The 23,596-nt window shown below is 46.9% G+C and overlaps 1 protein-coding gene across 3 annotated transcripts in view; it reads right to left on the bottom strand.

Moving 5' to 3' along the window:
- Itga9 (integrin alpha 9) overlaps positions 1 to 23,596 on the bottom strand; it is a 294,295-nt gene that overhangs the window by 93,468 nt on the left and 177,231 nt on the right. For all 3 annotated transcript variants that reach the window (NM_133721.2, XM_006511918.4, NM_001113514.1), the window contains 2 exons: positions 23,358 to 23,434; positions 221 to 371 (listed from right to left, as the gene is read on the bottom strand). In NM_133721.2, the coding sequence (NP_598482.2) occupies positions 221 to 371; positions 23,358 to 23,434 (228 nt within the window). The remainder of the gene's footprint in view (positions 1 to 220; positions 372 to 23,357; positions 23,435 to 23,596) is intronic.

The following is a 23,596-nucleotide window of genomic DNA, read 5'->3' as shown; positions in this document are numbered from 1 at the left end:
GCTCAGAGGAAAGGGATGGAGCAGGGCATAGGATAGATATTCTCCAAGGTATGTATTTATGGCTGCTGCTTGGCTGTACCAGCAACCTTCTCAGGCCAGGATGAAAGCCAATCTCTAGTAATTCCAAGCTCTTATGAAGGAATGACGTTTGCAGACTCATTGCCCCGTCTTTGCTACGAAACATGTCAGCAAGCAGCTCAGATGGGAAACGGCTCCTTACCTTCTGCCACATGTTGATGAAGAAAAGTTCCCTGGAGACATTAAAGGACACGTTGGCATCATAGGCGTCGTCTCCAAGGTTGGAGATGGAGATGTTTAGAGAGATATTTTTCACAGCCCCCAAAGCCAGGTGTGGGGTTTTCTCGTCAACACTGCAAAGGAAACCAAACATTGGTTACTCTCCTTACCCTTACAGTAATGTGACAGGAGTGCCAGGCGGTAGTGTGGAGGTGTCAGGGAAACAGGAGCACAGCTGTGACACTCAGGAGCCCCATTCATTAGGCACAAGGCCACAGGGTATCAGTACCCGTGGGCCTTTCCCCCCCCTATAACAAGGGGGTTCTATGTTTTGAACTTACTAGATTGTTGAGTGGCTCGTAAGAAAGTCTACACACCAAACTTGGAAAGCTGAAGACATTTAAAAAGCTTTACGTGAAATTCATTCATTCCGCTCTTTTGAGCGAACCCTGTGTTTTTCTCATCCTGGGCTGGATGAAAAGGTTAGTGTTAATAGTCCATGGGACAGAATCTGGAACTGCCTGGGAGATGACCTCTGGACACGCCTGTGTGGGGTGTTAACTGAGGTGGGAAGATGTCTTCACTGTGGGTGGAACTCTTCCCTGGGGAGGGATTTCAGACCCCCCTCTGCTTCTTAATGCAGATGCAATGAGCCATCTCTCTAAAGCTTGCTGCTGAGACTTCCTGTCATGACTGACCATAATCTGGAAGTGCTAGCCAAAATCAACCCCTTCTCCCTCAAGCTTCTTTGGTTAGAGAGTTTTTATCTTAACAACAGGAAAAGAAAGCAAGACACCGGCAACAGTAGCATGTAACATGAGGGAGATAGAAAATGCTCACATGAAGTAGCATGTAACTTCAGGGACATAGAAAATGTTCACACCAAAACTTCAGGGACATGGAAAATGCTCACACTAAGTGAATACACATAACCTTGGAGGGTAGGAAGTGGTTTGGAGGAGTGGGCTGCAATTCCCAATACAGTAGTCTGGGAGGGAGCCTCACTGAGGAGTCAACCTCTCCCTAGAAACTTGGGAGAAGGAGAACAGGACACACAGAATGGAGGCCTTACCAAGGGCTTGCCCTGTGATAGGCACAGATCTGGCATGTTCAAAGAAGAGAATGGAGGCCAGAGAGGACTGAGTGGGTTGAGGGGAGATGAACTCCAAGAGGAAAAGAAAATGGAGCTGGCAGAGTCTGTAGGTCCTGGAGTATCACCATGGACACCTTAGTGTAGATGTGATACGGACAGGAGCCCTGACCTGCTCTCAGCTGAGAAGCAGTGACTCTTGGGGCCCATATCAGGAAGAGGCTCCTACTACATGCAATGTAGATAGTCTACAGAGCACTCTTGGGAGAAGTTTATAAGGAGTCGCCTGCAGGTGAAAGGTCAGGCCAGGCAGGGCCAGCTATTATAGTACAAAGTGCACAGTGGAGATATGTTTCGAAGGTTGTGCCAACTGTAACGTCATGCGTTAGATGAGGGATGTTAACAGGGGAGCAGCCAAGGGTAGCTCCAGGGCTTGGGGGTCCGACAGCTGCATTTAGGGCTGCCATTTACTGAGGTGGGAAAGACTGTGGGCAGAGAAGGAGGAGACAAGAAGATACTGTTGCATTTTGTAGGAGACATACTTGTTGATACTGGAGCTGGGGCATACAGGAGGCATTTGGGCTGCAGATCTACCTCTGGGATAAACACGAAGGACCCAGGGGATGAGTGGAGAAGGAGGAGAGCTTTCTCATTTAGAATCTGAAGCCAGGAGGAAATGGGTATTGCTAGGCATGTAGGAAGAAACCAGGGTGATGGCACAGAATGGCCATGTGTGGCCTTCTCCAAGGGAGGATGTCAGGGTTGTCCAGCATGGCAGATAGGTCAAAATAGCATGAGGAATTAGAACTGATTACTGGTGATAGTCACATAGAGCAGGGCTTCTAAGGTTCATTCTGCTTGTTTCTCTTATGCCTATCCGAGTTTCATTCCTATTGCTGTGATAAAATATCCCCAAAAAGCCACTTATAGGACCGACCGTTTATTTCAGATCACAATTCCAGGTTACAGGCAAAAAACTTAAAAGAACACACACCATGTCCCCAGTTAACAGCAGAGAGATATGAAATGCATGCATGGTTATTATTCAGCTCAGAACCTTCCCTTATACCAGAACCTACATCCAGATAATAGCACCTTGAACAGTGGGCCAGGTCTTCCCATCTTGATTAATATAGTCAAGATAATCCCCCACAGACACGCCAACAGACCAGCCTGATCTAGACAAACCCTCACTGGCACGTTCTTCCCAGCTGATTCTAAATGATATCAAGTTGACAATTAAAACCGATGAGTACCATGTCTGTCTTAGTCAGGGTTTCTATTCCTGCACAAACATCATGACCAAGAAGCAAGTTGGGGAGGAAAGGGTTTATTGGGCTTACACTTCCACATTGCTATTCATCACCAAAGGATGTCAGGACTGGAACTCAAGCAGGTCAGAAAGCAGGAGCTGATGCAGAAGCCATGGAGGGATGTTCTTTACTGGCTTGCTCAGCCTGCTCTCTTAAGAACCAAGACTACTAGCCCAGAGATGGTCCCACCCACAGGGGCCTTTCCCCCTTCATCACTAATTGAGAAAATGCCTTACAGCTGGATCTCATGGAGGCATTTCCTCAACTGAAGCTCCTTTCTCTGTGATAACTCCAGCTGTGTCAAGTTGACACAAAACTAGCCAGTACAATGTCTGACAAATTTTTACCTGACCCTGGATAAATAAGTATTTAAAACAAGTAGATAGATCAAATATTTACTGGTGACAAATAATAGCTATATTTTAAGATAGTTTTTGGTATACATATAAATTGAATGTTTTTCGAAGGCTGAAGCAAGTTTTTATACTTAAGACATGGCTGTGGTTACCTGAGCAGCACAACAATCCATATACATGCTAACTCGTGCTGCCCGTAACTCATGGGTATTCCGCCATAAATTCGATTCAGCGGGTCATTAAAAAAGAGAAAATAAAACTGGGAGGAGCTGGGCACTATAGGCGGGTTTACAAGATTGAGAGAAAGAAAGGAGTAACTCGATACATTGTATGCAAGTGTGAAAGACTCAAAGGGTAAAACATACTGTTTAAATAGCTTAAAATATATACTCAATTGATATATAATAATGATGGTAGAAGATTATTACAAATCTTTATTTCTTATAATGAAATCATTTTGTTTCATGCAGAAAACGTGGTGTGTACAGTAAAAGTGCTGCAGTCTGTAAGAGTGGCCCTGTGAGTGTGGACACCCAGGCAGATGCAGTCTGTAAGAAAGAGTGGCCCTGTGATCGTGAACGAACGCTCAGGTAGAATTCTGCACCTGGAGGGTGAGTGCATGCATGGTGCCAGGTTCACACTGGCGGGACTAGAGGACATTAGGCAGCACAGCGTGGGTGAGGGCTGCCAGAGTACCTTATTTCTGAGTTAGGTTTTAGGTATAGTGAGTTCAGACACCCACCACTGCCAGGTCTTGCAATCCCCACATTCAGCTATAAACCCCTGTATCAGGTTGTGACCCACAGTTGAAGCAGCGTTGACATAGACAGAGCAAGTCATGGTTGAAAGCTGGATTGGAGGGAGGGAATGATATTAGAACAGAGAGCACAGAGGGGGATCTGGAGGTGAGCACAGAGGGGTATCTGCAGGTGAGCACAGGGGGATCTGGAGGTGAGCACAGAGGGGGATCTGGAGGTGAGCACAGAGGGGGATCTGGAGGTGAGCACAGAGGGGGATCTGGAGGTGAGCACAGGGGGGGATCTGGAGGTGAGCACAGAGGGGGATCTGGAGGTGAGCACAGAGGGGGATCTGGAGGTGAGCACAGAGGGGGATCTGGAGGTGAGTACAGGGGGGGACCTGGAGGTGAGCACAGGGAGATCTGGAGGTGAGCACAGAGGGGGATCTGGAGGTGAGCACAGAGGGGGATCTGGAGGTGAGTACGGGGGGGGGATCTGGAGGTGAGCACAGAGGGGGATCTGGAGGTGAGCACAGAGGGGGATCTGGAGGTGAGTACAGGGGGGATCTGAAGGTGAGCACAGAGGGGGATCTGGAGGTGAGTACAGGGGGGGATCTGGAGGTGAGCACAGAGGGGGATCTGGAGGTGAGCACAGGGGGATCTGGAGGTGAGCACAGAGGGGGATCTGGAGGTGAGCACAGAGGGGCATTTGGAGGTGAGTACAGGGGGACCTGGAGGTGAGCACAGGGGGATCTGGAGGTGAGCACAGAGGGGGATCTGGAGGTGAGTACAGAGGGGGATCTGGAGGTGAGCACAGAGTGGGATCTGGAGGTGAACACAGAGGGGGATCTGGAGGTGAGTACAGAGTGGGATCTGGAGGTGAGCACAGAGGGGGACCTGGAGGTGAGCACAGAGGGGGATCTGGAGGTGAGCACAGAGGGGGATCTGGAGGTGAGCACAGAGGGGCATCTGGAGGTGTTTCTTTCAGTAAAATGGAGTAGACAAACAGGATATGTGCTACTGGGGAAGTGGACTGTGGACATGATTTTTTTGAAGATGGTAATTATCGCAGTGTATCTGTACGTGCGTGGGAAAGTGCCATCAGAGAAAGCACAATGGATGGACACGTGACAGGGAACAGTTGCTGGTGGGGCCTGGTGAACATGTGGACAGCTGTGGCTGAATGAACAGAGCGTGAGGCGTAGCCACTGAGTGTGGGTGGGGAATCCAGACTCCTCTGGTAGCGGTTTGTCCTTGGCATCGAAAGTGGACCAGTCAAAGACAGGGAGAGAAGGGGAGGGTGTTTGGGAGTATGGCAATGGCAGAAGAGCCGGAGGCGGGGTGAATCGGCCAAGGATGGTAATGATGAGATGAAGGTGATAACAGAGATAAGTTATCTATAAGCTATAAGCTCTGGGCAAAATGAAGTCACTGCAGTGGCCAGTCTCTAACTGGCCAGCTCATTAGAGGAAGATGTGGAGAAGCCTGGGAGTCCTCGTGCAATGGACAGTCATCTCTTTCAGCTCCTTGGCTCAGGCAACCCCATGACAGATGAGAAGGGGCAGCTAACCCCTCTAGTCTTTAAGCTGTGGGCCCCTGATTACACATTCCCATGATCTACAGATGTTCAAGTGGCCTTATGTTGGTGACTAACGCTCCCATCGACAGCTCTGAGTTTTGAGGGTTTCACAAGAGCATTACGGTCCTGTGGTCATCGGAGTTGGCCACAGGAGGTTTGAAGACCCAGAAGTCACTTCCTTGAGCTACACCTTGCCTCCCTTGTTTCCTGTTGAACTTGTACGCCCGCCTCCAACCCTCTTTTAAGCCTCGTCAGAACCGGCTTGTATCTTTCCAATAAATGAGATTTAAGTTCACTGGCATATGTTTTGTTGTCCACAGCAATTAACATAGTTAATACAGCGTGCAAGGGAAGAGGACCATTCAAACACTCGACCGGCTATGACTCTTTGAAATACAAATTTCATGGGGGTGGGGGGGAGGAACCGTCATTATCCATCTGCAGAAAGAAGCCCCGCTGTCTAGCACGTCTGGCACGCCAACAAGAAAAACATGTGAAACAAGAAATCGGATGGCCTTGCTTTGGAAGCAAGAACTCCGAGGATCCAAACAAGATGTGAAAAATTAACTCAGAGGAGAGAGTTACGAATTCTTGAATGGACTCCAATGAATGAAGACCTTGACCTCAGCCTTTCTGCTGCTGATTATTTATTATTGTTGGCCACTCTGGGTCTAAACAACTGATGGGTTATTTCTGTTCCCATTTGCTTTTGTAACATGAAAGGAGAACGGCCAGACCTTGAGTATGGGACAGCATTAACCTAGCTTGATCAGGGGAAGGACCTGCATACATGTTCACACAGGGCCAGAGACCTCAGAGTGACCAGTCACTGTGGAATATTAAGCAGAGAGACCACATAGGTGGACACAGCATCACGGGCCAGAGCTGCCGCCTCTTTCTCAGTGTTGTAGTTCACGAGGTTAGTCTTTTCTCTCATGTGTAAATTCCCAGGAATCAGGCCAGAAACACCTGAACTCCTGCCAGGCCCACCACGGGCCTCTGCCACTTAACCATGCAGTAAGGTCATGCCTGGGTTTTCATAGTCAAGTGATTCCAGCGGGCTTTGTGATTAAGGGAAGCCAGGCACCTTCCAGGGTAGAATGTGGACTCAAAACTTTGAAAAAGAAACCTTGGAGTTGTTTTCATTCTTTCTCTAAAGCTAAAACTCTATAACCAAAACAGTAGGTTGCTGCTCCCTAAGTTATTCTTAGAAATGAAACGAAAATACAGTTTGCTAGCATGGGACCGGGTACTGTCAAACAAGCCTTTTGGAGGGCTCACAGGACTGGACGGGAGAGCCTCCTTTAGAGCTGAGGAAATCGTGAGGCAGAGAGCTGGAGGCTGGAGGAGAAGCAAGAGCCTCCGCTGCCTCCAGAGCCTACTCCTTGCCACTGCCACCAGCGTCCTTTCTGTCCCATCTGCCATAGTGCAGAGGTCCTTCCTGGTCTCCTCCTGTGAATGACACACATCCTTAGAGTGAGCTTACCAGCCCCATGAATTCTCATTAGCTCTTCTCAGAACTTTGCCAAGGTAGCCTCACACTAATTTTTAAAATTAATTTAAAAGAATTTTCATGCATATATACAATTAAACATGGTCATTTATACCTCCAATTTTTCCTTCTGACTCCCCATCCAACTTCATAATCCACCCCATCTTTCTAATAACTCACTGCCTCAGTTACTTTTCTTTTGCTGTGATAAAACACCATGACCAGGGCAACTTGTAAAAGAAAGAGTTTAATTGGAGCTCACAGTGCCAGAGGGTTTGAGTCCTTGACCATCATGGCTGGGAGCATGGCAACAGGCAAGCACTAGAGCAGTAGCTGAGAGCTTACATCTAATCCAAAATCACACACACACACACACACACACACACACACACACAGAGAGAGAGAGAGAGAGAGAGAGAGAGAGAGAGAGAGAGAGAGAGACATACAGAGACACAGACACACAGACAAACGAGCCAGAGGTAGGGAGAGACAGAGAGAGACAGAGACAGAGACACGCTAACTGGGAATGCTGTGGGGTTTTGAAACCTCAAAGCCCACCCCAACTGACTTACTTCCTTCAAAAAGTCCACACTTCCCAATCCTTCCCAAACACTTCCACAAACTGAGGACCAAACATTCAAATATATGAGTCTCCGGGGACCAAGTGCATACAAACCACCCCACCCACGAAGCCTACTTGTCACTGTCCATGTGTGAAAGGGGAGGGCCAGGGCTGTGAAACACAAACTTTTAGACTTGGCATGGTGTGGCACTTATGTCGCTCAAGCTGTGGCTGAGTGAACAAGATCAATCCAACCTAAATTCCAGCATAGGTTGGGGAGGTTCTCTCTAGGCCAGGGGTGGCTGTTGGCAGTTAATCGCTAGCTCTGGGAGGGAGAATTATTCTTTTGTACATGAGACTACTGGTAGATCTTGCATACTAATCTGGTACTGGGGACCATGTCTCCACCATGGGGTGTGACAGAGGGACCAGGAAGGAGCCTTTGTTTCCGTCTGCTCATCCTTACACTCCCAGGGTCAGAATTGGTTCCAGCACAAGTTTCTAAGGGGATATAATTCCCTGACAATTAGGAAGATCGGCCTGGACCTGATGTGTTGGTCGTTTAATCTTTCAGTGGGGTGTCAGAGGCTGGCCTCTCCTGAGGGAGTTCTATGAGCCCTCACTGAACGGCAGACAAGCACCCCGAAGCAGGCAGCAGACCATCAGCTTAATCTGGACATTTTCCGGAGGGAGAAGCTGAGTCTGAGAGAGGACCCAATCAGCGGAGGTCACCCAGCCCTGCTGGGTCTGAGCTAGAGCTAGTGTCAAATGTCCTTAGCCATCCATGCTGCCACTCTTGTATAATAAAGCCCATCATATCAGGAAGGGCTCTGGCGAGAAAGGTTCTTTTAATGACGTTCAAATAGAACAGGCCTCTGTGAAGACCTGCTGCGCAGACACGCCTGCCAAGAGTTTAAAACAATCGTGCACAGTTTGTGTGCCAGACATTCCATGGGTGCTTGTTTATTTATTGAAGAACAATCTTTCTAATTTTCAAGGAATTTTATCCTCTGATAGATTTTCCCATTAATTCTAATTTGCTTGTGCAGCCTTTTAAGTGGGTCATGCTCCTTTGCACACAGGCCCTTCGCTGCCCTTTCTAATGAAAGGGATCATTAACAGCCACCAAAAGATTTGAATCGCACCCTTTCCGTAAGCCTCATCTTCTACACTTTCATAGCTCGATGGACACACATTGCTTATTTTTTTTTTATTGAAAATTCCTCTTTAATATATCTTTGCATCGTTTGTTCTGTGTGGGTATTTTGCCTGCCTGCCTCTGTGTGTGCTGTGTGCACACCTAGTGCCCGTGGAGGCCAGAAGAGGATGTCAGATCCCCTGGAACTAGAGTCACAGACAATTGTGACCACGTGATTGCTTGGAATTGAACCTGGGACCTCCAGAAGATCAGTCAGCGTTCTCTGCAGCCCTACTAAGACATGTTAAAGCAGCTACCTTCGGAATGTATTATGGGGTCCCTAATTCTTTAGCATGAATTCATTCACTGTTCCCAATGTCAGGCAGTACTGGTAGCCAACTGGGAGTTGTGTGAAGTCCCAGATTTTTTGCTACACTTATTTTTCGGCCTCATTCCTTCCATCCAGCATGAAGACCATCCAAAGTTCCTTACTGGGGTGGACTTGATGCATATATCAACGACTTATGCTGAATCCTCATGGATGAAAACTCCACTTCTTTCCAGATAAGTTGTTCTAAAGATTCAACAGGAAGAACCTGAGGAGGCTGAAGGACGTTGGTGATGGATTTTTTCCATCACTGGATATTTTTCAATGTTCCTAAAGATCTCAGCTGTGATCTTACGTGGAAGTAAAAGCTACATGCCAGAGATCATGCTTTCCTCTTGCTACCAGCATCAACGGGTAAGTGAAAGATGCTAACTGCACAACCACTAAGTACGTCCCAGTCAATTATACTCATGTAAATCAGATTGGTTACTACACACACACACACACACACACACATACACACACACACACACACACACACATACACACACACACACACATACACACACACACATACACACACACACATACACACACACACATACACACACACACATACACACACACATACACACACACACACATACACACACACACATACACACACACACACATACACACACACACATACACACACACATACACACACACACACATACACACACACACATACACACACACACACACACACCCCTCACTGAAGCCTGGAGATGTGGCTGAGGGGTAGAAAGCTTACCTAGCATATGTAAGGCTTTAGGTTTAATCCCAATACCAAAAAGAAAAACCACAGTGATAGTGCCAATTTCTTCAAAACCCTCTTGTAAATTATTAAGTGGGGTGGGTAGGGAGGGGGCTGGGGGAGTAGAAAGAATATGACCAAAATATGGTGCATGAAAAAGTTACAAAATATCTTAAGTAGCCTTGTAAGTGTTGAGAAATGGCAAGACAAGAACGCATCCAAGTGGATTTCCCCCACAATGTAATTTTTAAATTTTACTTAAATCTGATGTCCAAGGCTTACCCGTCAGGCAAGAGACTACCACTTGACACATGTGATAAGAAGGTGAGCCTTAGAGCTTTGGGAGAACAGGAACATCTTAGCATGGGCTACCCTAAAAAGAGACAGGTTTGAAGCAAGTAGTATTTCAGGAGAGATCTCCAAAACTCACACAGGGAAGGCTATACTAAGAAGTAGGCAACGGTGAGGGTCGTGGCATGAAGCCAGTGACCTCTCTGGGTGCCTGGGACCTTGAAAAGCACAGCCTCAAGTTATCCCATTTGGGATAAGGAATATCTGTGCACTGACTCCAGACAGTCCCTGGATGAGGGTGTTGTAGCAGTGGGAGGTGGTACCCATTCCAAGCAACATTGATGGGTGGAAGAGATGCAGTTTCTGATATCAGGAACAAGGCCAGAAACTCAGGACTGGGAGAAAAGGGATCTAGGTAGCAAGGATTCTGTCTGGGGGGAAACCTGTCACTAGGAAGATGCAGACACTAGTTAATCCTGTTACTTCTGAAAAAGAGGGATCCAGGCTCCTCTGGAAGGAGCCCCAGGCTCTGGATAACACATAACCTTTAACCTCTGTGGTCCATGGATGACTTCCACAAGGGTACCTCCCAGGTATCATAGTTCCCTTCTCTTGTTTGTATATTTAAGTAGTGCATGTACGTGTGTTTGTAGGATGGCAGTCAGAGGTCAACCTTAGATGTCATCCATTCCCCGGGAGCCATCTACCTTGCTTTTTGAGACAGGGTCTCCAACTGGCCTAGAACTCACTGAGTTGGCTGATCTGCCTGGCCATTGAGTTCCAGGGATCTGACTGTCTCTATGTCCCAGCATGAGATCACACTGGGAGCTGAGAGAGTAACAACCAGAAATAAGATAGAGCTATAATCCCTGAAGCCTGCCCCTGTGCAAGGCTACGCACCTAAAGGTTTTATAAAGGTTCCATAATCTCCCCAGCACTGGCACCAGCTGGGGACTGAGCATTCGAATATTTAGGCCTGTGGGGGACACTTCACATTCAAGTCACAATGTTGCTGGCTGGGAGGCAGGGCTTCACTGTCAGTCTGTGTCTTCAAGTGTCAATTTTCATGTTCTACATAAAACAGCCTTAAATAGGACATCAATACTAATCCTATAATAATAACGTTTTTATTGTAGCATATTATTATAGTTACTCTGGTCTATTGTTAGTAATTTACCTGTCTAACTTGTGCATATAGAAAGAAAACATGGTTTATGTGACAGCTATTCGTGGTTGTCAACTTGACTACATCTGGACTAAAATCTAAAATCAAAACATCTGGGTACACCTGTGAAGGATTTTTCTTGATTGAATAATTTAAGGCGGGAAGACACACCCTAAATCCAGATTTTTTTGAGGTAGGAAGACCCACCTTAGATCTGGGCCATGCCTATAAAGGGCCAGGAGGAAGGAAGCCTTTGGTCTTTGTGTGCCACCTCTCTCACTGACCTTCACTGACATTAGAGCATTCTTGTTCAAGACTCTGGCATATACTGAAGACAAGACCAGCTGAGACATATGGACTTGTGGACTGAACAAATATTGGATTCTTGGACTTTCTATTGGGATATAGCCACTGTTGGAATAGTTGGACCATAACCTGTAGGTCACTCTAATACATCATTCATATATATGTGTATATATATATATGATTTATAAGGTTTAAATTTTATTTTAAACCTTATTTTATTATAGTTTCAGGCATTTTCTACTAGTTTCTGAGACATATACTTTAAAGATAATGGAGGATGAATACAGCTTTCATACTTATGAATTTGTTTTTCTTGTTTTGAGACAGGGTTTCTCTGTGAAGTTCTGGCTGTCCTAGAACTCACTCTGTAGATCAGGCTAGCCTTGAACTCAGAGATTCGCCTGCCTCTGCATCTTAAGTGCTGGGACTAAAGGCATGCGCCTTTAAAGACCACTACCTGGCCATATTTATGACTTTTATATCCTCAACAATGCATAAACCCAAACCACTATCATTAAATAGACTATACCATGTACATATGTAAATTCGAACTTTCTCCAGCCGTGGGCTATGCTGCACAGAATGGGCTGGGCTATGCATCTGGCCATGCTCTGTTAATCCTTTCCAGTCTCGTGGAATGGACCCTCATGGTAATTAGCTCCAGCTGGAATCGAGGGCTCTGTAAGGCATCTCACTGATCCTTGGCAGTGTGTCAGGAAGATGGCTCCTAAGACTGAATATCTGAGCTGAAAGTCCATTTATACCAAGGTAGAAATACTTTTTCCCTTCCTCATATTAAACCCATCTGTTCCAGTATTATGTCTGAATAGTGAAAGTAAAGGCATTAACTGAGGAGACATGAAAGGGACAGAGAAGGACAGCCTGTCCACATTACTGTAATGTGCTCACATCCCTGAGGACTCTGCCCTAGCACCAGCTCATTCGGCTACTCAGTAATGGTCAAGCCAGGACTTGCTCCAACAACCTTGTTTCTTCTATCGAGGAAACACAGCAAGCCAGAGGAGGCAACCCACCCCCAACCCTGTCTCCTGGTCCCTCTAAATGGCTCAAGAGCTTCTTGTCCCATCTGTATAACTGCTGAAAGCAATACTGGTTCCCTGATAACAGAAGTTCAGAGCTCCTCAGCTTTTACCTTAGGAGTTACTGTAATCATGAAGTCTTGGGACATCTGGGATGAATCAGGTTCACTCCCTGTAACCACTGGATTAAGGACTGAATGCTTTGGTGGGGGGATGGGTCAGAGGCAGGGGAGTTCTCAAGATTTGGCTGTTTGGAGGACTCCTGCCTTGAGGGAGGAGGGGCCCATGTAGGATGCCTGTCTCAGTCAAAGGCTCATAGCCACGCCACACTGTCAGACACACTTGCACTGCTTGGATAAGCATGTTGCCTGATGACTAAAAAAGACCATGATGCCTTTGACAAGTAACTCTCTCAGGGCACAATGATATCACCGATGGGTGACGTCAATCACAACAGGCTAAAATGAATGACAAGCTTCCCTAATTGTATGTCTTTCCTGCTGTGAGGTGAGGCAGCCACATGGGAGCTTGAGCCACAAGCTCTTTCCTCCCCCCTGGTCTCTGGGTCCCCGAGGCTCTGCAGTGTGACAGGTACATGCTAGGCAACTCTAGCCACACAGGTGGCCCCACCACATGTCCACAGTGTGGCTGCCCTTACGTGCCACCATAGCAATTCTCTCCTCTTTGAGCCCACAGGCGCTCTGGTGGAATTCCCTGTGTCCTTAATGAAAACCAAAAATGAGTATAGATGTCACCATAGGTGTTGCTGGGAGCCACCGGGGAAGTACTGTGGCTTTTAAGTTTGGCTATACATTACTAAGAAATGACTGAACCTTCCAGAGAAGACCCGGTTCTAGATATTACAATACTGTGGCTGCCTCCCAGCTACCCTGAATGTGCTTTTCTCACGTCAAATATTTACCCATGTGCAGGGAAAATGTCTAGGACACATTTCTAACCTGGTTTTGTGCTGCTACATCCTGTTGGCAGTGTAGTGACCCAAAAGGACCCTTCTTAAAATAACCATGAAACTCAAAGTAGGATAATGAAGTCAAGCATGCAAAAAAAAAAAAAAAAAAAAAAACATGATAAACCATATTGAACAAATGTGTGATCTAGCCCCATTATGCTTCCTAAAATAACACAGTAAATGATAAGATGTGGGAATGGATTTGACAACCACAACTCTCAGGTAGGGACAAACGGCGTTTCAAAATATCTACAGTATTATCTCAGGACACCAGTCCTTTCTGTGTGTGACAAGGTTCCAATTCCTGCTCACGTCACTGTCGAGGGTGCCGCAGCCACATTTGGATAAAATACTAACTTTCTCTTTGATGTCAATGAAAACCAAGATGCGATTATTTTCCTGTCTCAGCTCACAGACGCTAGGAATTCCAGCGTGGATCACAACAGGGCATGGGGCTCAGACTAAGGAGGCGCCTGCTCCGTGGGAAGTGACCGTGAAGACTGTTTGGAGGAGGCGAGGCTGTGATGGAGGGAGAGGAGGTGGGGAGGGCGTGCCCAATGGAAGGAGAGGAGGTGGGGAGGGCGCGCCCAATGGAGGGAGAGGAGGTGGGGAGGGCGCGCCCAATGGAAGGAGAGGAGGTGGGGAGGGCGTGCCCAATGGAGGGAGAGGAGGTGGGGAGGGCGCGCCCAATGGAAGGAGAGGAGGTGGGGAGGGCGTGCCCAATGGAGGGAGAGGAGGTGGGGAGGGCGTGCCCAGCCATGGATGCTGGGAAGAAAGATGAGGGGGAGGGGACTCTTTTTTCTTTTCTCCCCACCCCCAACAGGAATTCTCAAGCAGGCCTGGCTGTCCTGTAACTCACTCTAGACAAGGCTGGCCTCCAACCCACAGAGATCTGCCTGCCTCTGTCTCCTGAGCACTGGGATTAAAGGCGTGAGCCACCACCGCTGGTCGAGAAGGAATTTCTAAAAGGCGTGTGTAACTACAAGGAGTCAGCAATTAGAGCTGGCCCTCTTTACCCCAATTTAAGCACCCCTGCTTTAACAAGCCCCACTCTTCCTGAACCCTGGGAGCAAGAGGAATACAACTGAGAAGTCTCTCGCTTTTGGTTTAGGAGGTCAGATGGTTTGCATGTTTCCATACTAGAGGAAAAATATTCAAAAAAAAAAAAACCTTTTTAAAATTTGTTCTTTTTCCCCCTTGAAGAAAAATAGCTACTAATGGAGACAGTGCCATTGCCTCCTTGTTCAAACCTCATCACGATAGAAAGTTTTCTGAAGAAAATGTCTGAGGCTCCGGGCAAAGCTGATGGTTCCCAGTAGTGGGCACCTGTGCTCCCTCCCATGGCAGCAGCATCTCCCACAAGGGTGGTCCTTTTCCTGTATCCTGTGGATCTGGACAGTCCCAAAGTCCCTGGGAATAAGCACCAGGAGGCAATCCTACAATCCAAGTCCCGTGAACTTACCTGAAGGAGCCTCCCCTACCACACCCCTCCATTTCTAAGACAAATAAAAAGCCCACATGCAACGTCCCACCATAACCCATAAGTCAACTGGATTATATTTCTTTCTGAAATTCAGAGTTCTACAAAAGACTTCTGCATATCCAGGAGAGGAAGGAGTATTCAAGTAGGCACGATGTGTGACTTCTAAGCATTTCTATGCAGGCTCTGAGGATGTAGAACCTGAGTCTCAGCGATTGGATGGCTTCATAAGAACCAGGGAAGCAGCCTGGGCAAGGCTGTGGTCCTAGGTCTTGGAGGCTCACAAGAACTTGAGCGATATCAACTGTGCCATCTAGTTAATCTGTACTTAAGGGGCTAAGCTTCTGTATACTACAACCCTATTGGTTAAGGATTGGGGAGAGGAGGCCACGGAGATTCTGTGAACCTGAGGAGGCAATGGGTTCATCACGGCAGCATGTTCTACTCATTGGCACAGGAGGGACCTGGGTGTGGTGTCCATGGCATCCACCCAGCTCGTCATGCTCAGATTGAGACCACCTGGAAGGGGGTCAAGGACCGAGGTTCATGAAATCTGGGAGTCTTATGAATTCCGTCCCGTAGGAATGAACTATGATTTATGCTCATTCCATGTTTTACCCAAGCTTCACTTTTGGCTCAGAGGGTAGGGGTGGCCTCTGGCCACTGGGGACAAACAAAAAGACTGAGTTTTCCCGTGTGTAGCTGTTTATGAGAACAAGCAGGGCATCTGCATCCACCTCTGGTTCCCCCGGGTGGCTTGCATCAAAGCAGGGAAAGAGTATGCAGGATAAGGGAAAGCTTGGGGAGGAGGAAAGAGTGCATGCTTACAGAAAACAAAGTCACCACCGCACAGCTTCAAAATTTGGTTCTTTTCACAGTGACAAGTCTGCCCTGCCATGGTGAGTCTAGTATTTAATGGCAGGAGATGCAATAACCTGCAAAAATCTTCGAGAAGGCAGGGCTGAGATGGAAAGATGTTGAGGCTCTGTGGCAGTGTTCTTTAGATAAGTCAGTCATTTGCTTCAGTCTGGTTATTAGGACAATGGTCCTTGTCATCACATCCCCACTGGAGAGACTGACGCAGAAACCTCCTATGTCTGGCTGTATTTGAAAGCCAAGGAAAATACCACCAAATAAAATTTTATTAGGCAAGCATCTCGGGGGGATGGGTAGTTCAATGTGTGCATGCTATCAACCCTTCTGGTTGCTATGGTTACTGCCTCCATTCTCCTTCAGTGCCCTGCTAAGGATCCTTATTCTCTACCATCCAGGGAGAAGCTGGAGTGTATCCACCATGATCTCAACAGTGGGGAGGGCTGTCTGTGAAGTTCTTCATTGAGATGGATGCCTGCTGTGTATGTGCACAAAAGGCGCCCTCAATACTTTGTGTGCATCTAACCAAGAAATGGGGTCAGTTCTTTGGGTAGCAGACTCCCTCCCATCCCCAGCTGCAACACACAGGAAAACAAACATATATACATACAACAACAAAACACAAGAGAATTTCCAAGTCATTTCATCTTTGAGCTAGGCCAGGTTCCCCAAGATATACTGGCCATGAAGACAAAGGACATTAGTCAAAATGACAGAATACAGAGCTTGGGAGCCACCACCAAGTGTTTTTTTCTCCACCATTTAGGTTTTGCTTTGCCCTCAGGTGAGTGGTTTCCATACGTCTGGGTCTTGTAGTTTTAAGTTTTCCCTAAAGCTTGAGTCTGGAGCAATGCTTTCCAAGCTCAGACTCGGTGCTTTTCCAGAGGCCGCACGGACATATTTACTTCTCAAAATTGTTCTGAGAGCAAGGTGGCTCTGACTCACTTGCTGACTGCTCGATATATCCCAGGCACTTATTTATTTATTTATTTATTTATTTATTTATTTATTTAGAGTCAGGATCTCTTCCTATAAAGCCTTTGACCATCCTGGAACTCATTATGTAGGCCAGACTGGCCCCAAACTCACAGATATTCCCCTGCCTCTACCTCCTGAGTGCTAAAATTAAAGGTGTGTCATCTGCCACACCTGGCTCACCAGACACTTTTTGAATCAGGGAAATACATATGAACTCAGGGCAGCAGTCATTTCTCCATTTTTAAGCTGAAGAGACAAAGTCATATAGAAACTAAATACCCATCCATAGTGATACAGCAGGTTAAGATGTCACAGAATCTTTGTGTACACTGAGACCTTTATTAATTTTTTAATTTTTTGAGTAGGGTGTTATGCCCGTGTATATGTGTTTGTATCCAGTGCATGGCTGGTGCCCATGGAGACCAGAAGAAGGTATTGGATCCCCTAGGACTGGAGTTCCAGATGGTAATGATCCTCTGTGTGGGTACTGGGAACTGAACCCAGGTCCTCTGGAAGAATAGTCAGTGCACTTAATGGCTGAACTTTGTAAGGGACCTAGTGCATAGTAGGTGCTCGATAAATAGGGTACCTAGTACATAGTAGGTGCCCAATAAAGAAGAAAAATCTCACTTCTGTTCTGTAGTTGATGATTCCGACCACATTTGAGAAGGAGTACACTTTGTTTCTAAGTATGGATGCTCTTGAGGTGGGTGGTCCTCTCTACAAGCTGGTCCTTTATGGATGGAGCGAGCTATCTTCCAGCCAGGAAGTGGTTTAGGGAAACACACTCTCCAAATCCCCATGAAAGCAGCATGACCAAGCTTACAGCCAGAGTATAATTCCATGGCTGAAAATGGTTTGGGCTTTGCAAATATTCCAAGGTGTTTTGTTTTGTTTTTCAAGATGGGATCTCTGTGTGGCCATGGCTGTCCTCGAACTCACAGGGATCAGCCTGTCTCTGCCTCTTGAGTGCTGGGAGTAGAGGCATGCGTCACCACTGTCCAGCCGTGGTCTTTTCAAGGACCTTAACTTTTAATGGGGGTTGGCTGTTAAGAAAGCCTTCAGGTGGTCCACTATGCATGGTGGGATACGTCAAAAAGAAATGAAAAGGCTTTCATCTCAACTGTCACCAAGTACTTTACTTTCTATTTCTCTTCTTGTGCTCACATCTGATGCCCTCTTAGGTGCTGAGGGTACCCAGACAGGCAGTCAGATCTTTATATGAATGGAATTGACAGCTCTGTTTCATGGAAAACTCTGGGACAATTTCATCCCTGTTTCCGGGTATTTGTGGATGGCATGTCTTAGAACCAGGCTCAAGCCTATTAAATCTCAGAGTTTTCATTCAAGAGTTGGATGGCTAAGTGACAACAGACCTTCAGGAACACATGTCCTATGCAGAGAAAAGTGACATCCAACCGGGACAGAGTGGCAAACACATGTAATGCCAGCCACTGGGGAGGTTGAAGTGGAAGGTTGCCAGGTTGAGCCCTGCCTGGGCTTCTTAGTGAGTCCCTGTCTCAAAAGGCAAAACAGGAGGAAAATGCCATCTAAATCCATGATCTTGGGCAGACAAAGCCATTATCCCTGGCCATTCTGGATAACCCACACACTCCAACATTTTCTCCTCTCTTTGGCTGGAAGCCCGGCTCATCCCCTGCACAGGCCTGAGAAACCCCCATCTGCCTTCCTTCCCTTAGCCCCGCCCACACAGAGAAAACTCCGCTGCCTCCAATCCCTCCGTTTAGAGAAAACTCCGGGCTAAAACAGCATCATTTCTCATCTCCGAGTTTCCCGCAACCCAACTGAGAATGCCTCCCTAGGTGCTCAGTTTTGACCATATATGGACACCATCCTAGGTCCCAGCTGGTACGTCATCACTCCTCGCCTAAGCTCTATAAAGACGCCTTGCTTTAGCCCAGATGTGTGATGTCACTGACCTCCACCTGTGAGATCAGTAAGCCCCACTAATAGCTGCCTCCCAATAGACCTGCTTTTATTTGCTTTAAGTCTGATCTAATCTGGCCAAACTCCTATCATACTCTACTTTCTTTTAAAGACATTAGTGTGTGTGTGTGTGTGTGTGTGTGTGTGTGTGTGTTGACACAGGGAGGGGGACAGGCATGAATAGAGGTGTCCAAAGAGGCAGGAAGAGGGTGTCTAATACCATGGAGTTGAAGTTTTTTGTTTGTTTGTTTGTTTTTTGTTTTTTCGAGACAGGGTTTCTCTGTGTAGCCCTGACTGTCCTGGAACTCACTTTGTAGACCAGGCTGGCCTCGAACTCAGAAATCTGCCTGCTTCTGCCTCCCGATTGCTGGGATTAAAGGCTTTCGCCACCACGCCAGGCAGAGTTGAAGTTATAGTCAGCTGTGAGCTGGGAACTGAACTTGAGTCCTCTGTAAGAGCAATAAACACTCTTAAAGAGAGAGCCATGTCTCTAGCACATCCATCTACTGCCATAAGACACAAACTCCACAGTCTGCCCAGCCATTGCAGGCATGCTTCCTATATGGCTGTGCTTCAGCTTCCTACAGTGAGGGCATAGAACATGACAGCTAGGTTCTACCGATGTGTGAGAGACCAAAGCTCTATCTAAAATTCCCTCTAACGATGTGTGAGAGACCAAAGCTCTATCTAAAACTCCCTGGTGAAACCAGGGGCACCATAATGGTGATAACCCCAGCAGCCCCTCTCCCCACCCCCCCCAGGTCTATCCCCATACTCTCAAGACAGTTGGTATCTATGCCTCAGACCTTTGCCAGGAAAGTCGGAATTTAGATGATGGGAAGAGAAACAGGCTCAAAGCTCCAGGTGGAACATGCTGTTTTTGAGTGCAGGAGACCAAAGGCCCCTTACCACCCCAATATCCTATACCCCAGGCCCTGGGGCGTAGCTTGCTGAATCCTGTTAGGATTATGCTCCTCTTCTGGGACTTCTGTATCCTTCCCTGGCTTCAGCCCCAACTCATGGGTACATGGTGGTCCAATTCCTCTGTTCCTTCTGCCTCATCTCGCTCCTAACCAGCTCTCCAACTCTAGACACAGCAGTTCTTCATGTAAGCGAAGACCTCTGTGCACATCCTCTCTTTACCCAGAGTGCTTCAGTTACCTCTACTCCCCTTGATGTGAGGCTTCTAGAGCCACTTCTCTATGAGAGCCTATCCACCTCACACCTACCACCAATCTCTCGGCCCTATCCTGCCTGGACTACAGACCAGGAGGGTAGGGTCCACATCCCATTCATTTCTGCAGCTGTTCATAGTAGCTGCTTAAAAAAGAAATGTGTATGCATTACACTTCAGGCAATAACGGATAGAGAGAGGTTATTCAATAACAAGTAAAACTTCCTGTGCCTCGAGGCTGTAAACTACAGTGAATCCAGTCTCGAGCCTGGCTCCCATCACAGCTTTCTGGCCGTGTCCTTCCTCATGTGCCTGGCTCGGAAGAGTCTGTGGTTTGGTTTCACGTCTCCGCTCACCCGGTTATGAATGGGTGTGTTTCCCTGACACCTCCTGTGGGAACGCAGGGGCTTTAAGAGCACCACAAAGGTTTCTTTCATGGGAGATATGGCCATGGAAAGAGACCATGGGTCCTGTAGGACAATACCTAATTCCTAACTATTGGCTCAGAGCCCTAAGAACACTGCTCTGAGCTTCAGAGATCTCATCCAGTGTCAGGGCTGTATGCCCACACCCACAGAGATACACCTACTCCAACAAGCCCACACCTCCATTAGTGCCACTCCCTGGTCCAAACATATACAAACTATCATATTCACCTTGAAATTGTTACAGTTTCAGGATGAGAGATGAGGCTACTCTGCCCCATAGGGAGCAGGTAAATCACATCATGGGTAACTCTTCTTTCCTCTGGCTATCTTCATGCCCTTTCCCATAAAATTTGAAATCCACTCAGTAAAGAGGCAGAAATTTTTTTCTAGCCATTGAGTTTGAGTTTGGCCATGTGAGGGGCAGTAGGAAATAGAACAAGCTCGAAGTCACAGTGTTCCAGTTCTGAGCCCAGGCCTGAGGAGCCATTGCTTGTTTATGCTGGCTTCAAATAAATTTGACATTCTTTGAGAGGGCCTACCCGAGCCTACTTGCTCCAGAGGGACAATGGAAGAGCAGAGGGAAGCTGGGACAGCCAGACATGGGATCTAGCCCTCAGCAGACTCAGCTGCACGGTGAATGACTTAAGGTACAGCTGAATGTAACCAAGCTACAGATGACCTGCACAGGATAAGAAGAAACAGTCACCATGAGTGCCACTAAGATCGTCCCTTTTTGTCTCTCCCTTCCTCCCTGTCTTTGTCTCTGTTTCTGTCTCCCTGTCTCTCTCTCTCTCTCTCTCTCTCTCTCTCTCTGTCTCTCTCTCTCTCTCTCTCTCTCTCATACACACAAACACACACACACACACACATACACTTAGTATTATTTGTAGGTGTTCAGTCCCTGGACAAGGCTGATTCTTGCTGATTCTCTCTTTCTCAGCAGCCATTAATTGCCTATAGCAATTTATGCTGGGGTGGGGCTTGTCTGATTGTTTGCACCCACACTGGGATGTCAACTGGCATCGCTGTTGTTTAGGTGACCATATTTTTAAGATTTCACAGGTACTTCTATCACATCCTTGGGTTTTTCTTGCCATGCCTCGACGACAACACTCTTGAAAGGCCAGAAAGGGAAGCAACTTCAGCCAAAAGTGCTTTGCTGACCACAATCCTCGAGTTTTCCATCTTGCTACACAGAAAGCACAATTAACAAATGGCCAGCAAGGGCGCCAGAACTTTCCTAGCAATGTTTAACCGTGGATCAAGTGGATATTTTCCTACCACATGGAGTCTTCTATGATCCAAAATAAACCCCAGCATTTATGGTCCAGCTCAACATAAAAAGAAACTCACGTACTTTCCCTAAAACACATTTTTGGAAGACACACCTAAAATTAAAATGAATGAGCTGATAATTTATGAACCTTCTTTAAAATTGATGTCTCTAACCACCCCAGGAGGCTCTTCTTACTGTTAAACAACCCTATTACCCACTCTATGCGTCTAAAGCAATTTCCCAAGCTTAGAAAAGCATGTGCTACTTTAAGCCACCACTTCTTCCAGAACTGAACCAAAGCCAATTAGCATCTAAGATGTACGTAGCAGGGAAAGCGTGTGTGTGTGTGTGTGTGTGTGTGTGTGTGTGTGTGTGTGTGTGTGTATACTTGGGGGTGGGGTCTTGGAGCTTATGCTACCTTCTCAGGTATACTCCAAGTAAAGAATGGAATCTCAGTTTGATTTTCCTTTGATGAATAAAATATTATTAAACACCCCAAATAAGAGTGTGGGACTGAGGCTATGGCTCAGTGGATAGAGTGCTCATCATGGAGATATGAGACCTCCAGTCTGCTCCAAGAACCTATATAAAAAGCCAGGCATGGTGCTGCACACTAGTAAGTCTAACTGTGGAGAGAGAGGCAGGTGATACTGCAGGACAGCCTAGTCAATCAGCCAGTAAGAGAGCCCTATCTCAGAAAACAGCTGTATAGCCCGGACACTGTCACATCTGATGGAGACCTCTGGCTCCTACGCCCACAAACACACAGAAAAAAGAAAACGTTGTAGCAGTTGATCCAGGCATAGTGATACACCATTTGTAATCCAGCCACCTAGAGGCTGAAACAGACGGGGGTTAGAGGCCAACCTGGGCTACGTAAGACTAGCTTTAAAGAAAAGAAGGAAAGGAAGGAAGGAAGAAAACTAAGGAAAAAGAAAAAGAAAGGTCCTAGCTGTCTGTCATCACTGATCCAAACTTAACTCTCAATGTTTTAGGTAAGGGCGAGTACACAATGAAACATTTTACACAGTATCTATCCACACTGATACTTGTTTGAAAAGTGGCTACAGATCTTGCAGAGGGGGTTCTTGGCCCCAAAGCTACTATAATCTTTCAGAAGGCGTGTTACAAAAGGAAACCATTGTGTGCCCTGTGGCTGATTCAGGATAAGTACTGTCATTCTAAGAGAAGTCTAAAATAAAGGGTTGGCAAAGGGGAAACAGAAGGCTTTGGTCTGGTTCATCCCTGGCCAGGGGGGACTTGCAGACCATGGGAGGAAGGCCTGAAATAATAAAGAGACTGTTTGCTTGCAACGCCAGGCCGGCTGCCCCCTTCCCTCACCCCTTCCTGCCTCAGAAACTGTTCACTGCTAAAACAGACACTACTGTTAAATGCCAGGGGAAAAAAAGATGAAAGAGATCTTCAAATAATACTACCTTAAGTCACATGAAACCATCCCCAAAGGTCAAATGCTGGCAGTTTCCCATAGTGCAATGTAATACAAGGTAATAAATGTCAAGTCCCGCCCCAACACATAAATAAACATCGAAATCATAAGGATCAGCCAGTCTGTTGTGAGATGGGATGGAATTGCAAACGGTACCTCAGCTAATCCCTCTGGTAATATCTGCTATTAAATTAGTATTTATAGCATACATTCTAAAACCAACTCACAGAAATATCCTAACTCATCCACACTGCTTATTTCTTTTTTGTTGGGGGAAATCTGAACTTCCAGGTTTGTGGTGTAGCATCAAAAGAGAGCAGGTTCTTAGGACATTGGCATGAAGGAACGGTACCTGGAAAGCAGGAGTTTCCCCCGAAGCTGCAGGTCGGCAGCACAGTCCTCAGATTGGCAATTCCTTTCAAAAACTGTCTGTGGGAGAGAAGAGGCGGGTGTTGGTACAAAATTTAAACGAACAAAAATAATGGCCAACCACCTACTTGCAAACCAGCACCCTCCAGGCACTTTCCCCCAACCCCAGGAAGTCAGCCCCTGGATGTGTGGAGGGGACTTCCTCAAGGTTCCAAGAAATCC

Source organism: Mus musculus, chromosome 9, assembly GCF_000001635.26.
Source record: "Mus musculus strain C57BL/6J chromosome 9, GRCm38.p6 C57BL/6J".
NCBI classification, from domain to species: Eukaryota; Metazoa; Chordata; class Mammalia; order Rodentia; family Muridae; genus Mus; species Mus musculus.
Note: the sequence above shows the minus strand (reverse complement) of the source record. Positions and strands in the feature narration are given on the sequence as shown.